Source organism: Colletotrichum chrysophilum (genome assembly GCF_026319265.1).
Source record: "Colletotrichum chrysophilum strain AFK26 chromosome Unknown scaffold_74, whole genome shotgun sequence".
NCBI classification, from domain to species: domain Eukaryota; kingdom Fungi; phylum Ascomycota; class Sordariomycetes; order Glomerellales; family Glomerellaceae; genus Colletotrichum; species Colletotrichum chrysophilum.
The window spans coordinates 53,338-76,193 of NW_026517361.1; the positions used below are offsets into that span (position 1 = coordinate 53,338).

Sequence of the window (22,856 nt, forward strand, 5' to 3'; positions counted from 1 at the left end):
TAGGCAGCCCAGGCCGCCGACAGATCCTGCGGGCTGCTCGGAGCTCCTGATGGGAATGTGGGAATGTCGATGTTCCGAGAAAGCGTATCCGTATCACGGACGACTCGGTCTCGTACCCTCGGATGGCCACATTCCCTCCGCAAAGCATGAAGCTGGAGTGTTTGGCCTGGTTTGGCCATCCCTGTATCCCAGAGTCAATTCGACCGTTTGATCGAATTCATGACGTCTGCTTGGCCCCTTCACATGTATGGTTTGTATTTTTCAAACATCTTAAAAGGTGGTGGATGGAAACAATTGACTGTAGGGCCAAAATTCCTCCTTCGCTGTCCTCTCTATCTCTCCCCTTCGTGACACGATACGTCTTCAGTATGGACTCACAGGATTTTCTCCGGACATTAGGGCTATTTTCCCTCCTGATTGCAGTATATAACGTCGGTTGGTTTCTGCTTCCCTTCTTCAACAAGCCGAAGCTTGATCGCTACCTCAAGGCCGTCAACGGAAAGCCTGCGTGGGCGCTGGTGACGGGAGCCAGTGACGGCATTGGCAAAGGGCTTGCAAATGAGCTTGCACACAGAGGCTTCAATGTTGTCTTGCACGGGCGTAACGATGTCAAGCTGGAGGAAGTGAGGCACAAACTCGCACTGAGGCACCCGGAGCGGGAGTTTAGGATCATGGTCGGCGACGCAGGAGTGCTGGGATCTGGATCCGAGTCGTGGGACTTGATGCTGGCTCCGCTTGAAAATCTCAACCTGAGGGTTCTCATCAACAATGTTGGCGGATGTGGTCAGATGCCGATGATGCGGCGGCTGGACGAATCCTCGATGGAAGACATCGCGGCCAACGTACACATGAATGCGCTTTTCCCGACGATACTCAATGCCATCATGATCCCGCGTTTTTCGAGCAGTGCAGAGCCTGCGCTCATCATCAACGTGGGCTCGTTGGCCGATGGAGGCTGGCCTCTGTTGTCCTTCTACTCTGGAAGCAAGTCATACGTCAACTCGATATCGGCGTCCATGGCACGAGAGTTGCGGATGGACGGCATCGACGTGGAGGTCATTGGGGTGCGGATCGGAGCGGTTGCAACGAAGACGGACCTCATGAGTCCCCGTTTATTCTGGCCATCGGTAGAGACCATCGCCAACGCCATTCTGGATCGGGTGGGATGCGGACGGTCGGTTTTGGTACCGTACTGGCCGCACCTGGTGCAGATACTGCTGGTGGATATGGTGCCGCTGGCATTGCGGAATCCGCTGTACAGCATGGTGTTCAACAGGATGAGATACGAGGAGAAGAGGATATTCTCCAAGGATCAATAACTGGACCGGATCACGGCAGAGGCATGGATGTTTAACTTTCGGCTGCAATGACGATCCAATCTGTAAGATATCGGGGATGCCTACCTTGGAAGGCTCACACGTGTACAGTCCCCCCTCAAAAAGTGTGTAAGGTGTGCTATCTATATCAAAGTTATCCACAAAGTTGAAATCATGGTTATCTCAGTTTGCATGTCGCGTGCCGCGTGCCGATCTCGTTGTTGCTGCCCGCCGTGCCCGGTGCCGGTACCTTACCTCCGTACACTACGAGTTCAACCAAGGTTTTTTGGCGGTGGTGGGTAGGCTGTCTCCGTAGGTAACGCAGTAGGTAGGCGCAGCTGGACCCAGGTGAGACCAGCTGTTCCCGGTGTTGCTAAGTTGGGAAACTTGGGAGAGATGACGGGAGCGGGAGCGTTGCATGCGCTAAGAAGGATGGATGCTTGACGCTCGTGACGCTGGCAGTCGCGATTGGCCAAGAAGGTGAACGAGTTCCATGCGAATGCCACGGTCGGGAGAGGATCGGATAAACACGAAATATGTGGGCGACGATTGGACGGACGGGAGGTGGGAAGCGTGGCGCAGACAGGAGCGACAGAGCGGGAGACAAGGGCAGGAGGAGGACGAGAGGCAGGAAGCAGGAGGGACTCCGGGTGTGAGATTGGGAGCAGGAAGGAGCAATCTTGCCAATCCAATGCTGCAATGCCGGCTGATTGAATGCGCAATGCGCTGCACCGAAGCTGGTGCCGGAGTTCTGGACACGTCTGGAAGGACCCCGACGCCCAGCGACGGACGGGGCTTCCTTCCCGTAAGGTACGGATACACCAGAACAGAACAACAGCAGAACAAAAGAACAGCAGACGGAAAGCAGAAAGTTGGCACCGAAATCCAGAATTCGACACCAGCACCAGCACCAGCACCAGCACCTGCACCTGCACCACCTGCAGCAACACAAGCAGCAAGTGTGAACCTGGCAGCAAGCGTGAGAAAGGAGAAGCCCCACCTTTTGCTCCTTTCCGCGTGTCTTGGCGGGACGCTTCCTCCAATGACACATCGTGTCTGAGCCAACAGGGCTCCACTCGACGCCCCCTCGTCCCCACCTTGCTTTCCCTCTCCCCGGTCTGGTTGGCTCCAGCTTGTTGCAGCAGTTCCGCGCAACCCACGTCCGCTGCCACTGCCACCACTTTTCCCAGTCGTGCTGCAGACGCGAACAGTCTGGACTTTCAGAGTGGAATCCCATCCCCTTGCACACGTCGGTGGGTTGGAACTTGGATGCCATGTTGGAGACTGGGCACCTGCTGGGCAAATCCCCTAACGTTAAGTAGGTAAGGTAAAATTAGGTAATCGACGCAGGTCACTCACCCACCCAGGGCTGCCCCTAATCCCATCTGCTGTACAGATACCGAGTAGTGTAGTATACTTGCGCAGTAAACTGTGCTTGCTGTCCACATCAGCGTCAACCGCACTAGTGCCGTAGAGAGGTAGGTAGCCGTAAACCTCCATCCAAAGTGCCTCGACTGGACCGGGAACAAAGGTGGCCCTTCCTTCCATCCCTTCCAGCGCATGAACAGTCCCCCAGAGTCCCCTATCTCGCTACCTCACCTACCTTACCTCTCCCGTCCGAGGCGTTGCTGTCATAGTATTCCTACCACTGTCTGCCCTTCCTGCTCCTCCGGCTCTTCGCCTGGACTCTCCCATCCGTGACATCTGTCAGCTTTTTTCTCCTCCCACACCCCCCGAAAAAAAAGTTGGCTCCCTTTTCCCTCCCGAGTCGTCGCCAACTAAACTCCAACTCCCTTCCCTTTCCCACGAACCCCTCCGAACTCGACCTTCTCCTCGACCTCGACCTTCGACCCCTCGAGCTCGAAGACCATCTTCCCGCGATCTGACGACGACTGCAGCGTTCGGCCGACTTGCCAGCGCAGACCCCTGACCTATGTCGCCTGCCGAGACCTCCCCCCGACGCAATTGACATTCGAGACTCGGTTCACCCCGTCAGATCTTCGGGCGGAGAGAGAGAGAGAGAGATAGACAGGCGCTGAAGGCCCTTTGACTTTCGGTCCCCTATCCACACCACCACCACCACCACCACCACCACCACTACCACACCACACATCCACCGAGACCACCTCTCCCACCAAAGGCGAAGCGTCACAAAGCACAAAGACGACCGAGACATTGCTCCCGTTGTCGCTGCCGCTACTGATACGACTGCCGCATCCTCTTCGCCCCCCAACCAGCCGCTGCTGTGTCGCTGCTGCGCAAGAGGTACTCCGGCTCTCGACGCGTAAGGTGCTGCTCTGAAATCTGTTCAGCCCGCCTGTCGCACATCGACCGTCTTCGGTGCCACTCTTCGCCAACCTGAACACCACCTCCATCACCGACCAGCTCGAGGGAAATTTCGTCCCTGCCGCTCGTTCACGTCTACTTCGCAATTCGCATCGCCCGCCATTCAATTTTTTTCCGCTGCTTCCCTTAGACACGGCTTTGCTCTTGTCCGCGGTTCGCGTGTTCGTCCACAATCATAATCACGGCCATCGCATTCGATTCGAAATCGCCGCCCCCTTATCCTGAGGTACCACCCTGTAATCGACGCCACGCCAAATCCCTCCACCCCATCCTTGGAGCCATCCCAACTCTCGTCCCGACATCCCTCCAGATATCATCTGCCTCTCGACTTGCCCTCTACCCCAGTAAATCACCCGTCGGCGACGATACGTCTGAGCCATGGATCTCTTTAGGCGAGCCGTAAAGGCCATCCCGTCGACATCGCCTCAACTGCCCACCGCCGACGAGAAGCCCACCACGAAACATGCTCGCCAAAACAGGCTCACCTCGCGCCTCGCCTTCTTCAGAAGACCGCTGCGCCTGCGAGGCAACTCGAGCATTTCGGTGCCTCTGGGCGTCGTCATTCTCTTCCCTCTAATCGTCGTCATCCTTATCCTCGTCCTGTTCGTCAGACACCCCAGCTCTCCTGGCAGGATATTGATGCCCGCCGGCGCTCCTCCGGCCATCAGGTATGTCTTGACTCGCTGCAAAGCATTGATGAGAGCTAACGTTGGCGGCGCACAGGAAAATCAGCGAAGAGCACGACAAGGTCTTCGTCACCGGATGTCTCCAGCCCGATACGAGCAGACCCAAGGCCAACGGCGCTTTCGTCGTCCTGGCTCGCAACAAGGAGTTGGACGGTGTCATCCAGTCCATCAAGTCTATCGAGCGTCACTTCAACCGCTGGTACCACTACCCCTATGTTTTCCTCAACGACGGCGACTTCAACGAGACCTTCAAGGAGGTCGTCACCAACTACACCTCGGCTCCTGTCGAATTTGGCAAGGTCGGCCCCGAGATGTGGGGCTACCCTGACTGGATTGACCACAAGGTCGCCAAGGAGGGTATCGCCAAGCAAGGCGACGCCGCTGTCATGTACGGTGGCCTAGAGAGCTACCACGCCATGTGCCGTTTCTACTCTGGGTAAGCCGGCAGCCCATTGTCTCGATTGCGAATCATGACTGACCATATCAAAGATTCTTCTACAAGCACGAGCTCCTCCAGAAGTACGAGTGGTACTGGCGTCTGGAGCCCGAGATCAAGTACTTCTGCGACATCACCTAGTATGTGCCAAGCCTCACCAGTTGCAATGCCTTTGCTAACTAGAGCAGCGACCCTTTCTGGGCCATGATTGACGCCAACAAGACCTACGGCTTTACCATTGCTGTCAAGGAGCTCCGCGAGACGGTCCCCAACATCTTCCGATATGCCTCCGCCTACAAGCGCCTCAAGGGTCTCAAGTCCAAGGGCCTGTGGGAGATGTTCGTTGACCCCGTCCCCGAGAAGAAGGAGGAGCCGACCGATCAGACGCCCCTTCCCGAGGAGGTACTGCGCAGCGACCCCAACCGCAACACGTTGCCCGAGATCGATCCTGAGGCCATGGAGGGCGAATCGTACAACATGTGCCATTTCTGGTCCAACTTTGAGATTGCCAGCTTGAAGTGGTTCCGCAGCAAGGAATACGAGGACTTTTTCGAGATGATGGACCGTAGCGGAGGTTTCTGGATGGAACGCGTAAGTCAATACTCGCATGATCGCCTGACCCAAGCTAACAAGTATCAGTGGGGTGACGCCCCCATCCACTCCTTGGCAGCCGGCGCACTTCTGTCTCCCAAGGACATCCACTACTTCCGAGACTTCGGCTACCGACACACGACCATCCAGCACTGCCCCGCCAACGCCCCGGCCCGACAGCTCCCCAGAGAACCCTACCTCGAGAAGACGACGCTCGACGACAAGAAGCGATTCGAGGAAGACGACTACTGGGAGCACTGGGACTCGGAGAAGGAGAACGGTGTTGGATGCCGCTGCAGATGCGACACTGACATTGTTGACGTCGAGGGCAAGGAGGGATCCTGCCTCGCGGAATGGGTTGATGTCGCCGGCGGATGGGCCAGCCCGTAATCCCAAACGACAAACCACATCACACACGATGTTACGAGTCATGGCCAGCGCATCCATATCCTGGCGCGAAATGTTGGGTGGAAACGAAAACCAAAAACGGGATTGTATATTGATGAAAGCGGAGACGCTTAGACTCCCTGGGTCTTTCCAGAGGATGTCTCATTAATGTTCTGCGTGCGGGGGGGTGTAACGGCATTGCCAGTATCGGTCTTTGCTCACAAATTCTTTTTGGGAGTTATCAGGGTTCACAGTATTCCGGCCTTTGCCCATAATCAGTTTTGTTTTTACACTGCACGGGAACCTTGCGAAGCATGAAATAGAGAGGTGGAAAGCTACAGAAACGGCTTCGGCTCGGATTAAGTTCCGACGCCAGAGAGAATCATTTTGTTGTTTTTCGCTCGTCAAGTTCGCTTTCGATGGCCAGCGGGAGAGAGAGCAAGAGACGAGAGAAACGACTCCAATGGAGACTTGTTACGCGCGCACAGGATACCAAGCTGGATGGGATGCAAACAACGAACATGGGATGTTTGGTTCTGGGAAGAGAGAGAGAGAGAAGACTTTCAATGTTAGAGTAGCATGTCGGGTCAGGAAGGCCCGACGCAAATGGTATATATGTCGTGTCTACTGATCTCTCGTCTTCAAGTGCCGCCTGGTTTGTGTGGTGATGGGTTGAGCTAATCCGTGCAGGACATCTAGGAGGCATGCATCTTCCTCCCTTGGCACGTGAGACTCTACACTTTCACATCACAGGTTCTTCACAGGACTTTTGTCACTTGATATTCGGGATCAACTGGCTTGGGCCCGGTATGGTATGTCTCATTCTTTGGCGCTATAATTCGTGGGGGCTGACTTGCTGGAATTATGTGGCAGCTAGGTATTTCTGGACCATATCTGACATTTACATGGTTATCAAAATGGGGCGCCGCGCCGGGACCGGTATCGTGAGATATTTGGAAACGGCCATGCCCAGGGCCACCGCAGATAAATCCCGTAAACCTTCATGGGTCCCACAATGTTGCCTCCTTCTCAAAGTCTAGGATGAAGGGACACCCTTGCCACATGCGCTTCTTGTCTCCCTCCTCAATGGCATCGTGGCGTATGTCCTCATTCTATACCAAAATGTATCAACAAGTCTTACCCAACAGACAATAAGGCACACATCACCATGAGGGATCCGCTTGATCTGTAACAGCACCGTGGCTCGCATCGCCCACCAGACGAGCATACTTGCCCAGCGCGCCCCTCCGCACATGCGGCAACGGCGCCTTCCACTCGGCTCTCCTCCTCGCGAACTCGGCCTCGTCCACGTCAATGGCGTCGATCCGGTTCGTCTCCGCGTTGATCGTCACCCTGTCGCCGTTCCTCACGAGGGCAATCGGCCCGCCGACGGCCGCCTCCGGCACGACGTGGCCCACGATGAACCCGTGCGACGCGCCGCTGTACCGCCCGTCCGTCACCAGCGCCACGTTGTCCAGGCCGGCGCCCATGATGGCCGCGCTCGCGCGCAGCTGCTCCGGCATGCCCGGGCCGCCCTTGGGGCCCTCGTACCGCACGATCAGCACGAGGTTGCCGTCCTCGCGCTTGATGGAGCCCTCGGACAGCGCGACGTCGAGCTCGTGCTCCTTGTCGAAGACGCGCGCGGCGCCGGTGAAGGAGAGGCCCTCCTTGCCCGTGATCTTAGCGACGGCGCCGCCCGGGGCGAGATTGCCGCGCAGGATGCGCAGGTGGCCCGTCGCCTTGATCGGGTTGGACAGCGGGCGGATGATCTTCTGGTTCGGGTCGAGCGAGGGCCAGTCAGCGACGTTCTCGGCGAGGGTCTTGCCCGTCACGGTCATGATGGAGCCATCGATGAGGTTCGCGGCGACGAGCATCTTGAGGACGGAGGGGGTGCCGCCGACGCGGTAGAGATCCTCCATGTAGTACTTGCCCGACGGGGCCAGGTCCGCGATGAAGGGGATGCGGTTGCTGGTGCGGTCGATGTCGTCGAGCGTCAGGGGCACGTCGGCGGTGTTGGCCATGGCGAGGAAGTGCAGCACGCCGTTGGTCGAGCCGCCGAGGATCATGGTCAGGACGAGGGCGTTTTCGAAGGCGGCGCGGGACAGGAGGTCCCTGGGACGGATGTTCTTCTCCATGACGATCTTGATGGCCTCGGCAGCGCGCTCGCACTCGCGGGACTTTTCGGGGGAGAGGGCCGGGTACGACGAGGAGCCCGGCAGCGAGAGGCCCATGGCCTCGATGGCGGTGGCCATGGTGTTTGCCGTGTACATGCCGCCGCAGGCGCCGGCGCCGGGGCAGGCGTGGCGCTCAATGTCCTCCATGACGTCGGTGGGGGTGCGGCCCTCGGCGCCGGGGTTGCACTTTGCGTGGAGGCGGTTGTAGGTGAGGGAGCCGCGGGCCTCGTAGCAGGTGCTGATGTTGATGGGCTTCTCGAGGAGGTCGGAGTGGCCCTTCATGATTGTGCCGCCGTAGATCATGATGAAGGGGCGGTTGTGGCGGGCGGCGGCCATGATGGTGCCGGGCATGTTCTTGTCGCAGCCCGGGATGGAGATGTTTGCGTCGTGGTGCTGGGCCATTGTCACGGACTCGATGCTGTCGGCGATGATTTCGCGGGTCTGAAGGGAGTAGCGCATGCCTTGAGGAGGCTTTGGTTAGCTTGCGACATGAAAAGGGTTGTTTGGTTGGTAGAGAAGCATCTCACCTTCGCCGCCCATCGTGATAGCGTCTGACACGCCCACGGTGTTAAACTGCCAGCCGAGCATGCCCTGCTTCTCCACTGCCTTTTTCACGATCCTACCGAACTCGAGGACTTTGTTCCGTCAGCCATCATGCAGTGTTCGTGTCCTTGATGCACAGTGATGCTCACGATGTGTGCTGTATCGCGTGTTAGCTGGCATCATTACCACAGCTCAGGGAGTCACTTACTTGCAAGGGTTGCCCTCCCACCACACCGTCGCGATGCCGACATGCGGCGCATTCTTCATCATCTCCGGGTTCGGCACGCCGGCGCCGTACAGCATGGCCTGCAACCTTTGGTAAGCTTCTGGTTCTCGTCCCAGCTCTCGTCTGAGGCTGTCGCGTGTACCCCGCGGTCCCCGCGGTGCACCACCCCGCACTCCCACACACACCGCACGACATCACCGGCCACCACCCCGCATTCCCCAACTCCCACAGAGCCCAACTCTGAAAAGAAGGTTCCTCCTGTTGGGTTGTTGCTGTAATGTGTCTTGACTTGCCTTTGCTCCCGGGAAGTCATGTTCACGCGTCAAGACGTGAGACCAGCGGTTCAACGGGCCTCCGGGGGGCAGTGTCTTGAACTGCAGGTAGTCGGCGCTGTCCTTGTAGCTGGTGTCGCTGTAGCCGCCATCGTGGCCTTGGCCTGTTTGCTCGGCGCTCATCGTGAGGGTTGCTTTGCTTTTCTGTTTCGTTTGTTCGTTCGTTCGAGGCTGGGGCGTTTCGAGCTGCGTCGTTGGTGAGGTGTTTCAGTCAGGTTGGTGTGTTGGTTTTACGTCGCGGGGGAAGAGAGAGTGAGGGAAAGATTGGACTGTGGCCTCGAAGTCGGCTGTGTATGTTTGCCGAGGTAGGGCGTCGTCTGTTGGTGTAAGGAAGACGATGTCGTCAACGAGTCGTGGGGTATTATGAAGGAGGCATCTACTAGGTAGAATCGTGTGGGACGATGGTGAGGCGAACGGGGGGGCAGTGACTTTATTTGAACTCTGTTTCTCGCAGCAACAAACAGCAGAGGAAAGAGAGGAAAGCTCTCCAAAGGCGGGGGAGAAGCACCCGACTTTCGCATCACAGGCTACGGCGCTCTCCCTCCCCCACCAAAGGTCGGGGGGACAGATCCGCTCGGGAGAGATCCCCCCTTGGAAAACCTGGAGCTGCTGCTTATTGTGTGCATTTCTATTGGGAGAGCTGCCGACGCGCTCGAGGCCGGGTCCAGAGTCGTCGGGTGATCCCAGCTTTCATCGGAGGGGGGAATCGGGGTGCTGTCCGCGGGCGGGAGTGGGGAGCAGCCAAAGTCAATTGACTTTTATTTTTGTTGGTCCATGAGTAGGAGAATTGGATTGGATGGAGGGGTAACGGGGGAGAGGGACACGGAAAAAGGAATTGGGAGACGGGAGATGAGTTGCGGAAATAGCACTGGCTATTCCGGAGTCGACAGGCATCTGAAGTCAAGATGCCATCGTCGACGCTTGAAGACGAGCAGCATTGTTTCTTACGGCGTTCTCTCCGACATACGCAGTATTGTTGCCCGACTCCGCCATCGGCATCACAAAACCGTAGGTTATTCATGTTGCTAGACCTGCATGTAGCTTAACGAGCTGGGAGTACGGACGGCGGAGTGGGTTGATTGGATGGCATTGAGCCGATGAGGAGGAGCCAGACAGCAAACAACTTTGCTTGCGGAGCGTCCTGTCTTTCTTAGCTCCTTTTAGCGGCATCAGCTAGCCGCAAGAGTCTTTTGGGCGTTGTGCTGTTGTAAGCATCTGAAAGTAGATGCATACGTTGTTTTTGAATGGCGTCCAGTGTCGTCGTCCAGAAGTTGTGGGAGATGTGCTGCAGCTATGAGTCTTCTCCACAGAAGCAGCGTCCAATCACGGCAAAGGTATTTCAGTGTCGTGTTAGTTACAGCAGGTGGGGTCTTTTAAGCACCCAGTCGTTCTTTCTGGATTTGGAGACTTGGCAGAAGGGCATTTGCTGCAACAGCCATTCGCAGCAACACTTGAACATGGGTAGTCGTAAGACTCATCCAGAGCGCTTGCTTGCTTGCAAGGCTGCTCACTCGGGGAAGCGTAGGCATCCCGCCCGAGAGACCGCCGGGTTCCAGAGCCAGCCCGAGTGAGAGGCAACTTGGCGAACCCAGTGGCAGACTCGCATCGTGACTACGTGTCTGGGCGGTCCGATCTTCGGTGTCGAACGCCGCGAACCAGCTGCATCTCGACGGACTCTCCGCCTGTCCCGCTTCCCCGCATCCAAGCTTAGCTCAAAGATCTCAAGAGAGACCTCAGCCCGCGTCTGGGCGTTGCAGTATTGATGCATCCTCGTTTCCGCCCCCCTCTCACTGCTGCACTCGTGTGTATCGCGTGCGGCGCTTGTGCATATTCTCACGACTTGCACACACATCCAAGAGCACTTTGAAAAGAAACGTAATTGGCCATGGAAACTTTCCGTGACCTCTCCGTCCCAAGGTAGAGGAAACGCAGCCCGCGCCAAGACCTTGTCGTGTTGCGTAACAGAGGGTTGGGACACCGGTGAGCGGGCATCACCCTGACGAAAGCATCTGGCTAAACCAAGTCAAAGGGGCCAAGGATGGGATGACACTCTGTTTGACTCTTCTGTTTGGATCGACGGCCGGACCAGATCATGGCAGTGAAGTCATGCGGGCTGTCGGAAAAGTACCAATGGGGGACGGAGGGAGGGCAGTTCATCTGTCCATCTGCCAAAACAAATCAAAACCGTAAACTCGTTGCCGTCGTCCGAGCTATCCGTCCAACTCTCTTTTACCGCGAGCAAAATCCCACGTTTCGGAGTCCAGACGGATGGCGCAGCCCATTACGAAGCTTCCACCCTCTCGAGCTGTGCTTCCAGGGACAATGCTTGGCGGTCGACTGTTCCAACAAGGCCAAAACCATTTATGCTTCAAGAGATTGGAGAAAAGAAGGTTTACGTGGTTGGGGGGTGTGGTGCCGTGTGGTGGTGAGCGGACACCTTGCGACGGGTTGTAACCGAGACTTGCGCATCAGGAGGCGAGGGATACGAAAAACTATGTATCCGTACGTACATGCCGCAGGCTTGAATCGCTTCATCGAGCTCTATCAGCCACATATACGTATCTTCATCCCGATTCTCAAAAGCATGTCACGCACACCCACCTCTTGTTGATCGTTTCCCAAACTCACCGTGAACTTCACACACCAACACCATGTACGTAGTTTTTGTCTGGAATATAGTGTCCAAGCAGTATTTTCCCGTGGGAATATTTGCCGATGTAGCCGCATGCTCTCTCCTTCCCTCTCACTCATCAACCAAAAACCGTTTGATGTAGGGACGTTTTGATCTTTGAAGCAAGTCCTGGAACTTGATCAAAGCACCCTCTCACTCCAAAAACTCAACGATAGCACTGGTCTCAAGCCGGCACCTAAAGATAGCACAGTATCTTGACACCCTCGATTTAATCGTCCAGTCTCTTTGATGTGTGGAAGGATTCAAGTGCCAAACGCCACGCTTAGACGACTTGCGACTGATCATCGTCATCTCACCGCCATGGCTCATGTTTTCTCTTCACTATTTGTAGCATCATTGTAGCAAGGGGGATATGGGCGGACACAGAACACATGCACGCACGAGAGAGCAAAAGTTGTTTCTCAAAACTCTGATTCCTTCAATTCGCCGTTTTGAAAAAGTAAAAAAAAATGAGAAAAAAACACAATCGTCGTCTGCATGATAGTTCCCTCTTGCGGAACCCCGGATGGGTTAACCGCTCTAGTGTACAAAAAAACGCAAGCCATACGGGCAATGGACGATGAAAGCCATGTTTGTATGCATGCGAGGTGTGTGTGCGTGTGTGTGGATTTGTTTTGTCATCACTTCATTTCTGCAATGGGTGTCGGTAAAAAGATGCCTCCCCGAGAAGATGAAAAGAAGAAGTGTAAAATACCTCCGCACTGTCGCCGCCAGCCAGCCCAACCGCTCAATTGCTGGCACCAAGATAACCCTCGCATGAGTCGAGTAGACTCTGATGATCCCTTGGGATAAGGGACCTGTTGTTGAAAAAGAAAAAGAAATGCAGACTCTGTTCCCCAGTCCGCAGACCACCCCTCCTTTTCCTGCGCCGAATGTCACCCACCGTCCCCTGCAGCCTCCCAGTCGTATGTGTGTTCGTGTGCGATGTGTGTGGTGGAATTCGAAATTGGCGCGAAAAGCAACTTGACAACCGAAAAAGTGGAAAAGTGAAAAAGAGACCAAAGAACGGACAACAGAAGAAGCGTCAGAAAATAGATCAGACTCCCGAAGGAGTCGGCCAGCAGAAGCGAAGAACAGGGCTGTGTGGCTCGATGCTGTTAAGTCTTCTTGTGCTCACATCAGGAAGAAGCAGAACCTCAAGCAAGAATCAGACACAAAAAGGTATGAAGTAATACACTGATAGAAGAGAATTTCTTGTCGTTGGAGTGCGGAAGGCCATGATGATGATGATTATCTAGGCTCCGACTCTCTCTTCCTCCATGCGCCTGACGAGCTCGCGCTCGCGGGGAGAGCGGGGGTTGGCGTCGATGCCGAGAATCGCAGAGATGCGAGTCTTGTCCTGGGGCTTGCCGTAGGTGTCACGGTCCATGTTATCCGGGCTGGAGGTCGGGGTGATGGGCGTGCTAGCCTGGTTGCAGCAGGAGCCGTTCTTCCAAGCGGACTCGAGGACGACGGGGTTGGCACCCGGGCCGTAGTCGTTGGCGACGGCGGCCCAGAAGGAGGCGCGGTGGGCAGTGTATACGTTTTGGAGGCGGTTCATATCAACGTGCTGGTGGTTGACGGGAGGTTGCTGAGGGGCGGGCAGCGTGCACTCCAGACGCAGCGGGGGCGTCATGGGGAGGCTGCTGGACATGGACTGGAAGGAGGCGGAGGGGAGGGCCGCGCTGTGAGGCTCCGGGAGGGGAGTGGGATATCCTCTCGAGGGAGAGGCGGTACGGGGCGGCAGAGTCATGCACACCGGCTTGGGGAGGATGGCGGGGAGACGCGGCGAGGCGCCGTGGCCCATGATGCTGGGCAGTTGCATGGGAGCGGGCGAGACAGGCGCGAAGCTGTGCGAGCTGCCCGGGGGAGAAACGGAGCGAGGAGTCGACTCTCGGATCGGGGAGGGCATCGTGGGCTGCATGACAGGGGAGTGGTTCGCGGAGGAACCAGACGAGACCGAAGTCGTGCGCTGCTTGCGGCGGTTGCTGCCGTGGCTAAGCTGGTGGTAGTGCAGGCGGCAAGCCAGCTCGGTCTTCTTCAAGTGAGCGGCAATGTGCTTGTAGGGCATCTTCTGGAGACGGGTCTGGAGGAGATAAACTTCCTGTTTCTCGTGTTAGAACAGTCATCAAACCACACATAATGCCGAGACGAAGGGACGCTTGGGGCCACACAGCCACGTAAGGGGGTGGTGGTATACGTGTGTGTAAGCTCCCTTCCCCAGCTTGGTGTCACGTACCTCGTCCTCGCTCCATGCTCGGCCTCCTCCAGTCGAAGCCGCCTTGCGGTTCTTGGTAACGCCGTACTCGTGACGGTCCATGGCATCAGAGGTGGGAGTGTAGGTGGTGGTGTGGGGCGCGAGTTGCATCGTGGGAGACATTTTTCCTCGTAAAATCGTTTGACGGGCAATGAGTTCGATGGTAAGAAAGTGTGAAGCTCTGAAGGCTTGTTGGTGAGTTGTTGGTTGGTTTCCCTTGGAAAGAATCTGTTGAAATCTTCGCGCGTCTTCGCGTCGTCCTGGAAGCTGGGTTTGTAAGAAAGGGGGGTGAGCAGAAGCTTGCTGCTATAGAGAATCGAAGGTTTAAATCGGGTGGTTTCGAAAATGGAGGTGATTCCCAGGCCGGAAGCTCGCAACAACGAAGTCGGCTTTCTGCAGATCCGTCAAGGAGAGGAAACGGATAAGCGTTTTGTTCGTTGAAGGGGTAAGGCGCTGTAAAAGGGAGACCCAAAGAAGTGAAGTCGTTCGTTTGAATAAACCGGATAGGTCAAGTATATTGACAAAAAAGGTGGTGTTCAAGAAGCGTAGTCAAATGAGTGTGTGCAGCCAAGCCAGTTGACAATGAAGGAAAGTAAAACCCTAGCTGCGGGAGAAGAAAAGAAGGACACGCAACTGCGCTTCAAGAAGACGAAAAAAAGGGATGTTGATGATGAACCCAAAGTAGGGAGAGAAGGTAAACAGGAAGAATGGAAAACGATCGAGACGGGGGGAGAGGGGAGGATAAAGTAATAATGCAGCCTCTCAGCCGTTGGTGGTGGTGGTGGTGGTGGTCTGGTCTAGGTCTACTAGTCCCCGTCTGGTCTGGCAACTGGCTGGCAGGCAGAGAGAGGAACGGGAAAAAAAAAAAAAAAAAAGAGACAAGCATCTTGTCTACCGCAGTATGAGAGCTGCAAGGTACGAGGTACGAAGCCAGCAAGCAGGCCTGGCCTTACCCACACGCACACGCACGAAAAGAGAAGAGAGAGCGGGCGGGCATGGCAAACATTGCCTCATGATGTTCGGGCGCTGGTACATCCAGGGCAGGGGTCTAGCACACCGTCAAGTCTAGCCCTGTTGCAGATATTGAGCAGTGATGCCAGCAGACCCTGGAGAAGATGGGGTGGATGTGACAGAATTAGCAGAGCATAACGTTTGGTCTGATCCGCTGGCCTGCTGCCATCCCCATTCTTCCCTTTTTCCTTCCCTTCGAGGGCGACGAGGGGTGTTGGACTGGGAAGAGGGGGGGAAGAGAATGAGAGACACCAGACACCAGACACGCCCAGCACGCTTGTGCAAGCCACACCCTGTCCGGGCCACACCCCTGTTCGAGGCAGGAAGAGGAGACGAGGAACCCAGACCCAGACCAAGACCGGCCATGGGTGCGAGATTATGGATCCGGTGAGAGACGAACGTGCGTCTCAAATTGGCGGCGGTGGTGATGGATTGAGAAGTGAGCAGCCACTCGACCGGCCAATACGTGGATGATTGCCCGCAACAAGATGTAGCCCTCCGGAGGCTCGGATACATACGGCCATTGGACCAGGACTAGGACTTGAAGCATAGACCAAGTTTACCAAGCCTCCGGGGGCCCGTTGAAGATGAACAACTCCAGGTCCCTTGGAGGCAGACCAGGGCTGGAATGAGAACAGACCAGACCATACCAGACCAGACTCAGAGAGGGGACGGACGGGACGGAGAGGAGCAGAGAGGAGTAGGAGGAGGCTCTTCTCGTGAACCTGGAACATGGGAAAACTTGTAAAACGACTGAAAAGACCGCGCAGCGTAGCGTCCGGCTACCGAAAAGAGCGGTGTCTCGTCTCCAGTTTGTTTCTTCATTTTTCCGTTATTGATGTGACTCCTAGTCTAGTGTCGGGCGGCTCAAGAAACCTGGTCTGAGCCCGCCCTGACGACTCCATCTAGGACAGGCAGGCAGATTCAGATTCATCAGAGCCTCAAAACGGGATCCAGTTCTAGTTGCAAGTCCGGCTCTGGTATTGGCATGTATTCGTAGCACGCATCCCAAAAGTCAGGTTTGCAAGCATCTTGGTTACCCACCGGTCGGTTTTGGTTTCGGTCACGGCACATGGGCGGTGGATCTGTTCATGACTTGGTGAAGGGTGAGTCTGAGTCCGATTCTGATTCCCGTCTCTCGCAAACTCTCTCTCGCAAGCATGCCGAGCGAGCGGGTGGGAAAGCGGCTGAGGCGCAATTGTATGAAGGGCATTGTATAAATGGGGCATATAGGAATAGGATGGCGTGGCATGACAAGACATGGCATGGCCGAAGGTATGTTTGGCAGGGCCTTTCTTGACTCGGGAACAAACCATGGTGGACGAAACCACGACAAAGTCGGCACCGTCAGGCTGGGTCGGGTGGTTCTTCGCAACAAGGAAGAGGGCGTTACTATTTGGGGCGGGCGTCTGGTCTCAAGTCGCGATAAGCATACGTCTTGTCGACGTCGATCTCGTGGAGGAGCATGTTTCGCGAGGATAGGAAGGGTTGGTTGTCGTGAACGGAGGTGTCTTTGGTGAGGACAGGACAGGGATCGAGTCGAAGAACCGAGGCGCTGCGGTGCCGTAACGGCCGTCTGCTGGCCGAGGCGGACGGCGATGGATGCCGTTGAGCGTTGAACGTTGGTATGTGCGAGGAGGGTAGTACGTATGCGTGAGGTCAAGTGAGATCAGGTAGGGAGTCGGCGGGTACAGGTTGCATACATTCGCGGCATGTGCCCGTTCAAGCAAAGGACGGGGTACTGAGCGGGTTTCTTGGGAATTCCGAGGTGGTGATACGGCGTGGTGGTGGACAGAGGACGGTGCGTGCGGTGCGGTGCGGTGCGGTGCTGCGGGCGACGTCGTCGTACCTTTCCTTAAGGTATGGCAAGTTCCAACGGCCGTGCATTACAGCATTGGCAGCAGGCACTGCGTAAGGCTTTCGTCAACGACCACCTGGTGTTGGTTTGGGTGTTTGTGCGTGCGGTGCTGTTGTTGTGCTGGGTGCTTGGTGCTTGGTGCTGGGTGCTGCTGGGCATCGTATCGTGTTCGCTCGTGTCTGAAGGTTGTGTGAGGATGTCTGTCTGACGTTTGACGGCGGGGTCGAGCGATGGCTAATTCTGCATGGTACCCGTCGAGGTGTTACAGAGGCGCGCCAGGCGCTGCCATTGGCCCGTTTTCGCGGCCGCCCCTGAGAGATGCCTGCAGCAGCGTCAAGAGGAGATGGGCACTAGGCCGAAACAGGTCTAGTCAGGAACGGCCTAGCGCGATGGCCAGTGTCCCACCTCATTACCCCTGTCAGTGGTCCACTGCCCTCACTCAGTGGGTGAAGCCCCGATTTTGAGCCACAGCCCGAGCGATGAACACCACACTGCACCGGTGCGGCGGGGCCGAGAACCCCTGTTCGTTGTCTCCGTCGCACCGTAAGAGCCTCCAAAACGGGAACATTGCGACCTGGGAAAACCAACCAGCGCCCGAGCCGCCCGCCATTGCATTCCATTCGCATTGCCTTGTGTAGTGGGCTTGCTGAATGCTGCACATTAATACAGCTCCATTATCAACTCTACCCAGCTGTTTGGTTTGAAGTCTGGCCCCTTCCCTCGGCCTGCCTGCGACCTTCTGTAGCACTACTCACTACTCAGGACGGATACTACCTACCTCGCAAGTACCAGGAGCGGGAAGAAGGAGTTAGAACAAAGTGGCCTGTACTTCCACTTCCACTTCCATACGGGGTGAGGGGAATGACGAGAGAGTGAGTGAGATGAGTGTGTGATCTCCCTCGCCAACGACAGTGACGCATCGGCATCGAAACATGAGGCTGTTTCTTGTTCGTCCCTCTGTGACGACGCCTCAGTGTGTGTGTGTGTCAGTGTTCTGAGACTGCCCAGTGCTCTCCTCGCCCGACCGTGATTGGACCACTGACAGCCATCCATTGTCACCAATACCCTTAGTGTTCCTGGATGGGTAAGGTAGGCTTAGCTAAGCCATTTGCATGTTTGTCGATATTGGCTACCCTACCTTTCCATCGCACCTGCCAGCATTGAACCTTGGAGCGTCCCTGGCGATGCACCCAAAAACAGTATCCCCAGGTATATTCTACAGCTGCACACACCATAGTGCACTTGCACTGCATTCTTGGACGCAATCGGGTGTTTAAAAGTCTCCGTACCTTATGTGAGGCCCTATCAATCCCCCGGCGATGCACAGCACAGGTGGGTGGTGTCACGCGGGCGTGTCTGCTCAGCTGCTGCTATTCATAACGCTCGATAAACATGCGGCCAGGGCCGGAAGAGATGAATTAGCACATGCAGGACCGCATTCTGTAGGCAATATAGTGGCAGGAAACATCTGCCAAAATAATCCCCCGGCCCTGCTGAACAAAACTGACAGAATCTGTCCTCACTGGATCCTTTTACCAGCCCTGGCTGAGCCCTTCGCTGCGTCTTGATTGAGAACACACCACTTTCCCGCCAAGATGTGGAGAGGGCAATAAAAACGCTTCACCTGTTTTCGTAACGACAGCACAATTAAAGGATAGTCGGTTTCTACAGTCCACTGTCCTGTCCTGTCCTGTCCAGCTGCGCGCCAGGGATCCCCAGACGCTCCATCCTCGAGTTTCTCAGTCGCGGGCGGCCCTGGGCCCACGGCCCTTGAAACTCGCTAACAAGCAGGCGCAATTTCACCCACGTATCAGCCCTTTCCCTCTTGGTCGCCCTTGGCTCTTTTTTCTGCCCACCCCCATCACCCACCGCCCACTTCCACCACTTCACCACCACTCACCACCACGCATCACCACTCAGTTCGTGACTTGCCTCAATCAACACACGCCCGTCCTACCCGACTGCCACCATCCTCCACCATCCCGACCCGACGACGTCGTCAACCACCACCACCACCGTGGCCAGTCATCATTACCACGCCGCACACAATCGGCAGGGCTCAACCCAAACACACCACCTCCCCCCCAAGTGCCCTACGACACGCCGCGAACAGACAGCCGACCGCCCCTCCCCTCGCTCGACGGGACGAACATGGATTCTGAGAAACAACAGAGGGGCCCTAATGCAGGAAACCTTATTTGTTTCTCGAGAGATCTCTGCTGAATCTGAATCTGGCTCGGACTGTCTGACTTCTTCCACCGCCTCTGCTGCCTCCCTTGTTGGCTTCTTCTACGCAGTACGGATACATACCGCAGTACTTTACTACTGTATTGTACACTACAATCCTGAGGTGCAGGGTACTCCCCTTCCCCCTCCTACTGGAACACCATCCATGGTCCCATCCACCGTCAACAATGGAGCCTCCGTCTCCTCTCCCTCAGGTGCCCCCGTCAATGAGCCTGTCCTCATATCAGCCGCGCATCTCTTTTGGACGGTAGCAGACGTGCGCCCATCTCCAGACTCCTGGCCCCAACATTCGCGGCCGAGAGTCTGGGTCGGCGGGACCAAGGTCTGAGAACACGACGTCGACTCCTCCAAACCCTCCCAAGGCAGGAAGAAAGAAAAAATCAAACCGTCTGAGCCAACCCTCGGTCTCGTCGTTCTCGGACCTCCTCCACATCCTTCACCCTGCTCATCCTCACTCAAAATTCGTCTGACCTTTGCGCCCTGCCTGTCAAACCGGTCTGGTGGTGCGCTGCCTAACCTGACGGACGGGTCCCCCGAGTCAGACTAGGCCCTCAATGTCATCCATCACAGATCGAGCCCTACTACGGATACTAAAATCACTCTACTTCTAACGCCTGCGGAAACATTGTTGGCCGCCACGGCGCTCGACAGAAACAGGCCGTCCCCTGGGTGCATTCACTCGGAAATGATCATTAAAATAAATCTCCAGCGGGCAGAGGAGATGGGATTAAAACGCCTTGCACAGCCCAGCGGCACTTCGCGGCCCCCAATTTCCCGTGGCCGATTTCCCTGACGAGCGGCGTTCGTTCGCTACGCATATTGCGAGCCCATGATTCACCCGCCCGCCCGTCCGCCCGTACGTAGGTTGTTGAAGAATACCTACCTACAGTACGGAGCACGTGCACCAGAGCCAGCTCCGGCCAGTGCGGTGCCGTTATGCTTTCTGCAGAGCCACGCACCACTTACTTCGGCGGCAAACCATAATTGATTGTCCTCTCAAAAGTCAAGCGCCAGCCGCCAATGCCAATGCCAACCACCGTTAAGTCCCCGGTACCTATTTGCTTCCGTCATCTGGGGTCGTCAAACAAGCAAGTTGCAACCAACATGGAGCCTTCACCAATCGATGCCACCTGTCAGCCCAACAACCCCGGCCTTCGAGACCCTACGGCCAAGAGAGGTCAGAAACAAAGGACCTCACCCCTCCAAACCACCAAGACGGAGAGTAACATGTCACGGGGCGGGAAGGCCATCATCCGGGTCATCAGCGGGCAACAAGCTCTTCGTCAGCGACCCCAATTCGCCTTCGGAATACCTGGGGGATCGAAGCGATCGCCCACAACCCGTCAAATGAGTTCGTCGAATGCCCGCGACCAGTTCTATCCGGCTAGGGGTGCAGCTGCAGGCCGAGTTTCTTTTCACTGTTAGTTTTCAACTCCGTGTGAGAGAAATCGTCGAAATGTCACGCCCCTGCGCCTGTCTGCCGCTCTGCCATCTCATCTCTCCACCGTTTGATGGGTGGTGATGATCTTCGGAACGCCCATCAACCGAATGTCATCGGTGGCTTGCGTTGCGTGTGGTTGGTGGAATTAGGATGCGTGGGAGGCAAGAAATACCACGGCATTAATCGCGACCGTCTGGTTCGGATTCGCGTCAAGATCCGCCCGGTACACTGGCGCTGGGACCGTACCGGGCTCGACTAGATGAACCGTCACGCCCGGTTCCCTGACAGAAGCTTGGCGGCACTATCTTTCGTCTGATCTCTCGACCGATGGATTCCAGCGGCTCCACGCGCAACGGTCCTGTCCTGCAAAACGAAAAACGCGCCCGCTGCTGGGAGCGGGAGGCGAAGGCTGCGAAATTACAGGTCCCGGCTTCGACACCGTCCGCTCTCAGACGGCCGTCCAAGATTTCGGAACCGCTGGCGACGAGGCTACATGTAGCGATCGTCGCCTAATAACGGGAGAGTGGGCGAGAACCGTCCAGCGTCTGTCTCTGGTTCACCAATGTCCGGAGACCCGGAACTAACGGTGTACCGTCCGCAAGTGGCAGCTCGCTCGGCCGAGTGTGGATGTGAACCAAAGCCCAGCCTTGTGGAGCCCGATTCCGCGCTGCGTCAGGGCGTTCCTTGCGATGCTCCCTTATTTCGTTATTCCACGGATTCCGATTAACTGGCAAAAGGGGGCTGAGCACGCAAGAGAAGAATTGCGACGGAAACTTCCAACCGCGTGTTCTATCTCTGGAACTGCCTCTGTCCCTGTCCAGTGTCTTTCTCGCCACGGATCGTCGCGCTGGATCATCTCGTCGTCGGCCGTCTCACTGGCATCGCATGAAAATTCAATCATCCCATGTTTTTTAAGAGTGAACTTTGGGAAAACATCGACAGACTCGACAAAACCAGCGCGCGACGGGCACTGGCCAGCGTTCCGATTCACATTCGACGGCTTGGCCGAGACCAGGGTCTCCATGCGCGCAGTTATTCCGTCTCCCCCAGTGTCTTGTGCCTCTCGCTCTGAAGAGCCGCAGGTCTCAAACGCGTGGTGCCGGAACCCTGCGACCTGCACCGTTTCAGTGCCGGGGTGCATCATCGCGAACCAGCCGAGAAGGCATAAACTCTGTCCATGTTGGGAACGAACATGCAAGGTATGGCGACGGAGGAAGAAGGTGCATGGCGTCACAGGGCCTTGCTGGCCTTATGTTGCATACGCACGCATGAAGATGATAGACCGGATGGCAGTAGACAAGATGGGCCAGGTCAGGGTTTCTGAGGCCGTTTTAGGTGGCATCTGTATTGTGTTGCTGACCGCTCGTCTCTTGATGCCTGGCGTCTGGGGCTCTAGGTTGCCATCAAATGAGCTTGGCGAACAAATCCGGACCCGGGGGTTCTCCCATCTCGGGATGTCATGGGGTTCTTTTTCGTCTTGCAACCTGGTACGATCTGGGGCAGCAGGACGGGGGGGTTTCTACAGAGCCACCATGTTTCGTCGCCTCTCTTTCGATGTTTGAAACAATTTTTGTCTTGGAGGCTCTTTGCAGCGTTGCTTTTCTGGAGCCTCGCCATGCTTCATTGTGCTTCGTATGCGGGAACAGCGGCTGGCTGGGCGGGAGCTGAGGTGGCCTTCGGGTTTGGCAATCGGTCTCTCGTTCGTTCTCGCGGTGGCCGCCGCACCGTGGTTGGTGTTGGAACTTGGCAGAGCACTGGAGAGGAGACACTGGAGCGGGCCCGGTTCTTAAACCCCGAGTATTATTGTGAGGGGGTCCTCGGCGAACCCGTTTCTCTCGGCACGCTGCTCGGTATGCTGCGATCTGGCCTCGGCAAGGAGTGGAGACTGGCCTCCCCCGACCGGAACCCGATGCAACCGTGCGCGCTGAAGCAGACCCTGCCGCCCCGGCCCTGCAGCTCCGCTTTTCGCCCGTCGCCCGATGTGACTTGGGAATAATCGGGCCTTCGGTCCGTTGCCGTGGGCTAGCTGGCTGGGTTGGCGCCAGTCTCCGTGTTCCGTGATTACGAAAGCAGTCCAGGGCCCGCGGGTTCCGCAATACGCGGGATCGTCGGATGGTCCGGCGTCACCTTAATTCCCATGTGCCCGTGTGCCCCTATTGCGATGAATAAGACGACTGCTTGATGGGATTGCTTCAATGCCTCGGCTGATGGGATTTTGGCCGAGGGACGATGAAGAGCGGATGATCTGGGGGATGGATGAGATTGACAGGTGGGTACAAGCCGGTGGGAGGGCTTTGTCTGCGTCCGGGAGCCATCTGTGATGGCGAGGACGCG

At 56.5% G+C, this 22,856-nt stretch overlaps 4 protein-coding genes across 4 annotated transcripts; 2 read left to right on the forward strand and 2 right to left on the reverse strand.

The window, feature by feature from the left end:
* Window positions 1-368: 368 nt before the first annotated feature.
* COL26b_008443 (uncharacterized protein) lies at window positions 369-1,319 on the forward strand (the record flags this gene model as incomplete). The annotated part of the gene is made up of 1 exon (XM_053181201.1): window positions 369-1,319. One exon carries the CDS (start codon window positions 369-371, stop codon window positions 1,317-1,319), a length of 951 nt encoding a protein of 316 aa, XP_053034821.1.
* Window positions 1,320-4,040: 2,721 nt separating this feature from the next.
* On the forward strand, window positions 4,041-5,765 carry COL26b_008444 (uncharacterized protein; the record flags this gene model as incomplete). The annotated part of the gene is made up of 5 exons (XM_053181202.1): window positions 4,041-4,330; window positions 4,386-4,784; window positions 4,838-4,924; window positions 4,973-5,375; window positions 5,424-5,765. 5 exons carry the CDS (start codon window positions 4,041-4,043, stop codon window positions 5,763-5,765), a joined length of 1,521 nt encoding a protein of 506 aa, XP_053034822.1.
* A 1,160-nt stretch (window positions 5,766-6,925) lies between these two features.
* COL26b_008445 (uncharacterized protein) lies at window positions 6,926-9,160 on the reverse strand (the record flags this gene model as incomplete). Its single annotated transcript, XM_053181203.1, has 5 exons — window positions 6,926-8,397; window positions 8,464-8,571; window positions 8,629-8,636; window positions 8,688-8,785; window positions 9,035-9,160. 5 exons carry the CDS (start codon window positions 9,158-9,160, stop codon window positions 6,926-6,928), a joined length of 1,812 nt encoding a protein of 603 aa, XP_053034823.1.
* Window positions 9,161-12,963: 3,803 nt separating this feature from the next.
* COL26b_008446 (uncharacterized protein) lies at window positions 12,964-14,088 on the reverse strand (the record flags this gene model as incomplete). The annotated part of the gene is made up of 2 exons (XM_053181204.1): window positions 12,964-13,812; window positions 13,948-14,088. 2 exons carry the CDS (start codon window positions 14,086-14,088, stop codon window positions 12,964-12,966), a joined length of 990 nt encoding a protein of 329 aa, XP_053034824.1.
* Between the last annotated feature and the right edge of the window lie 8,768 nt (window positions 14,089-22,856).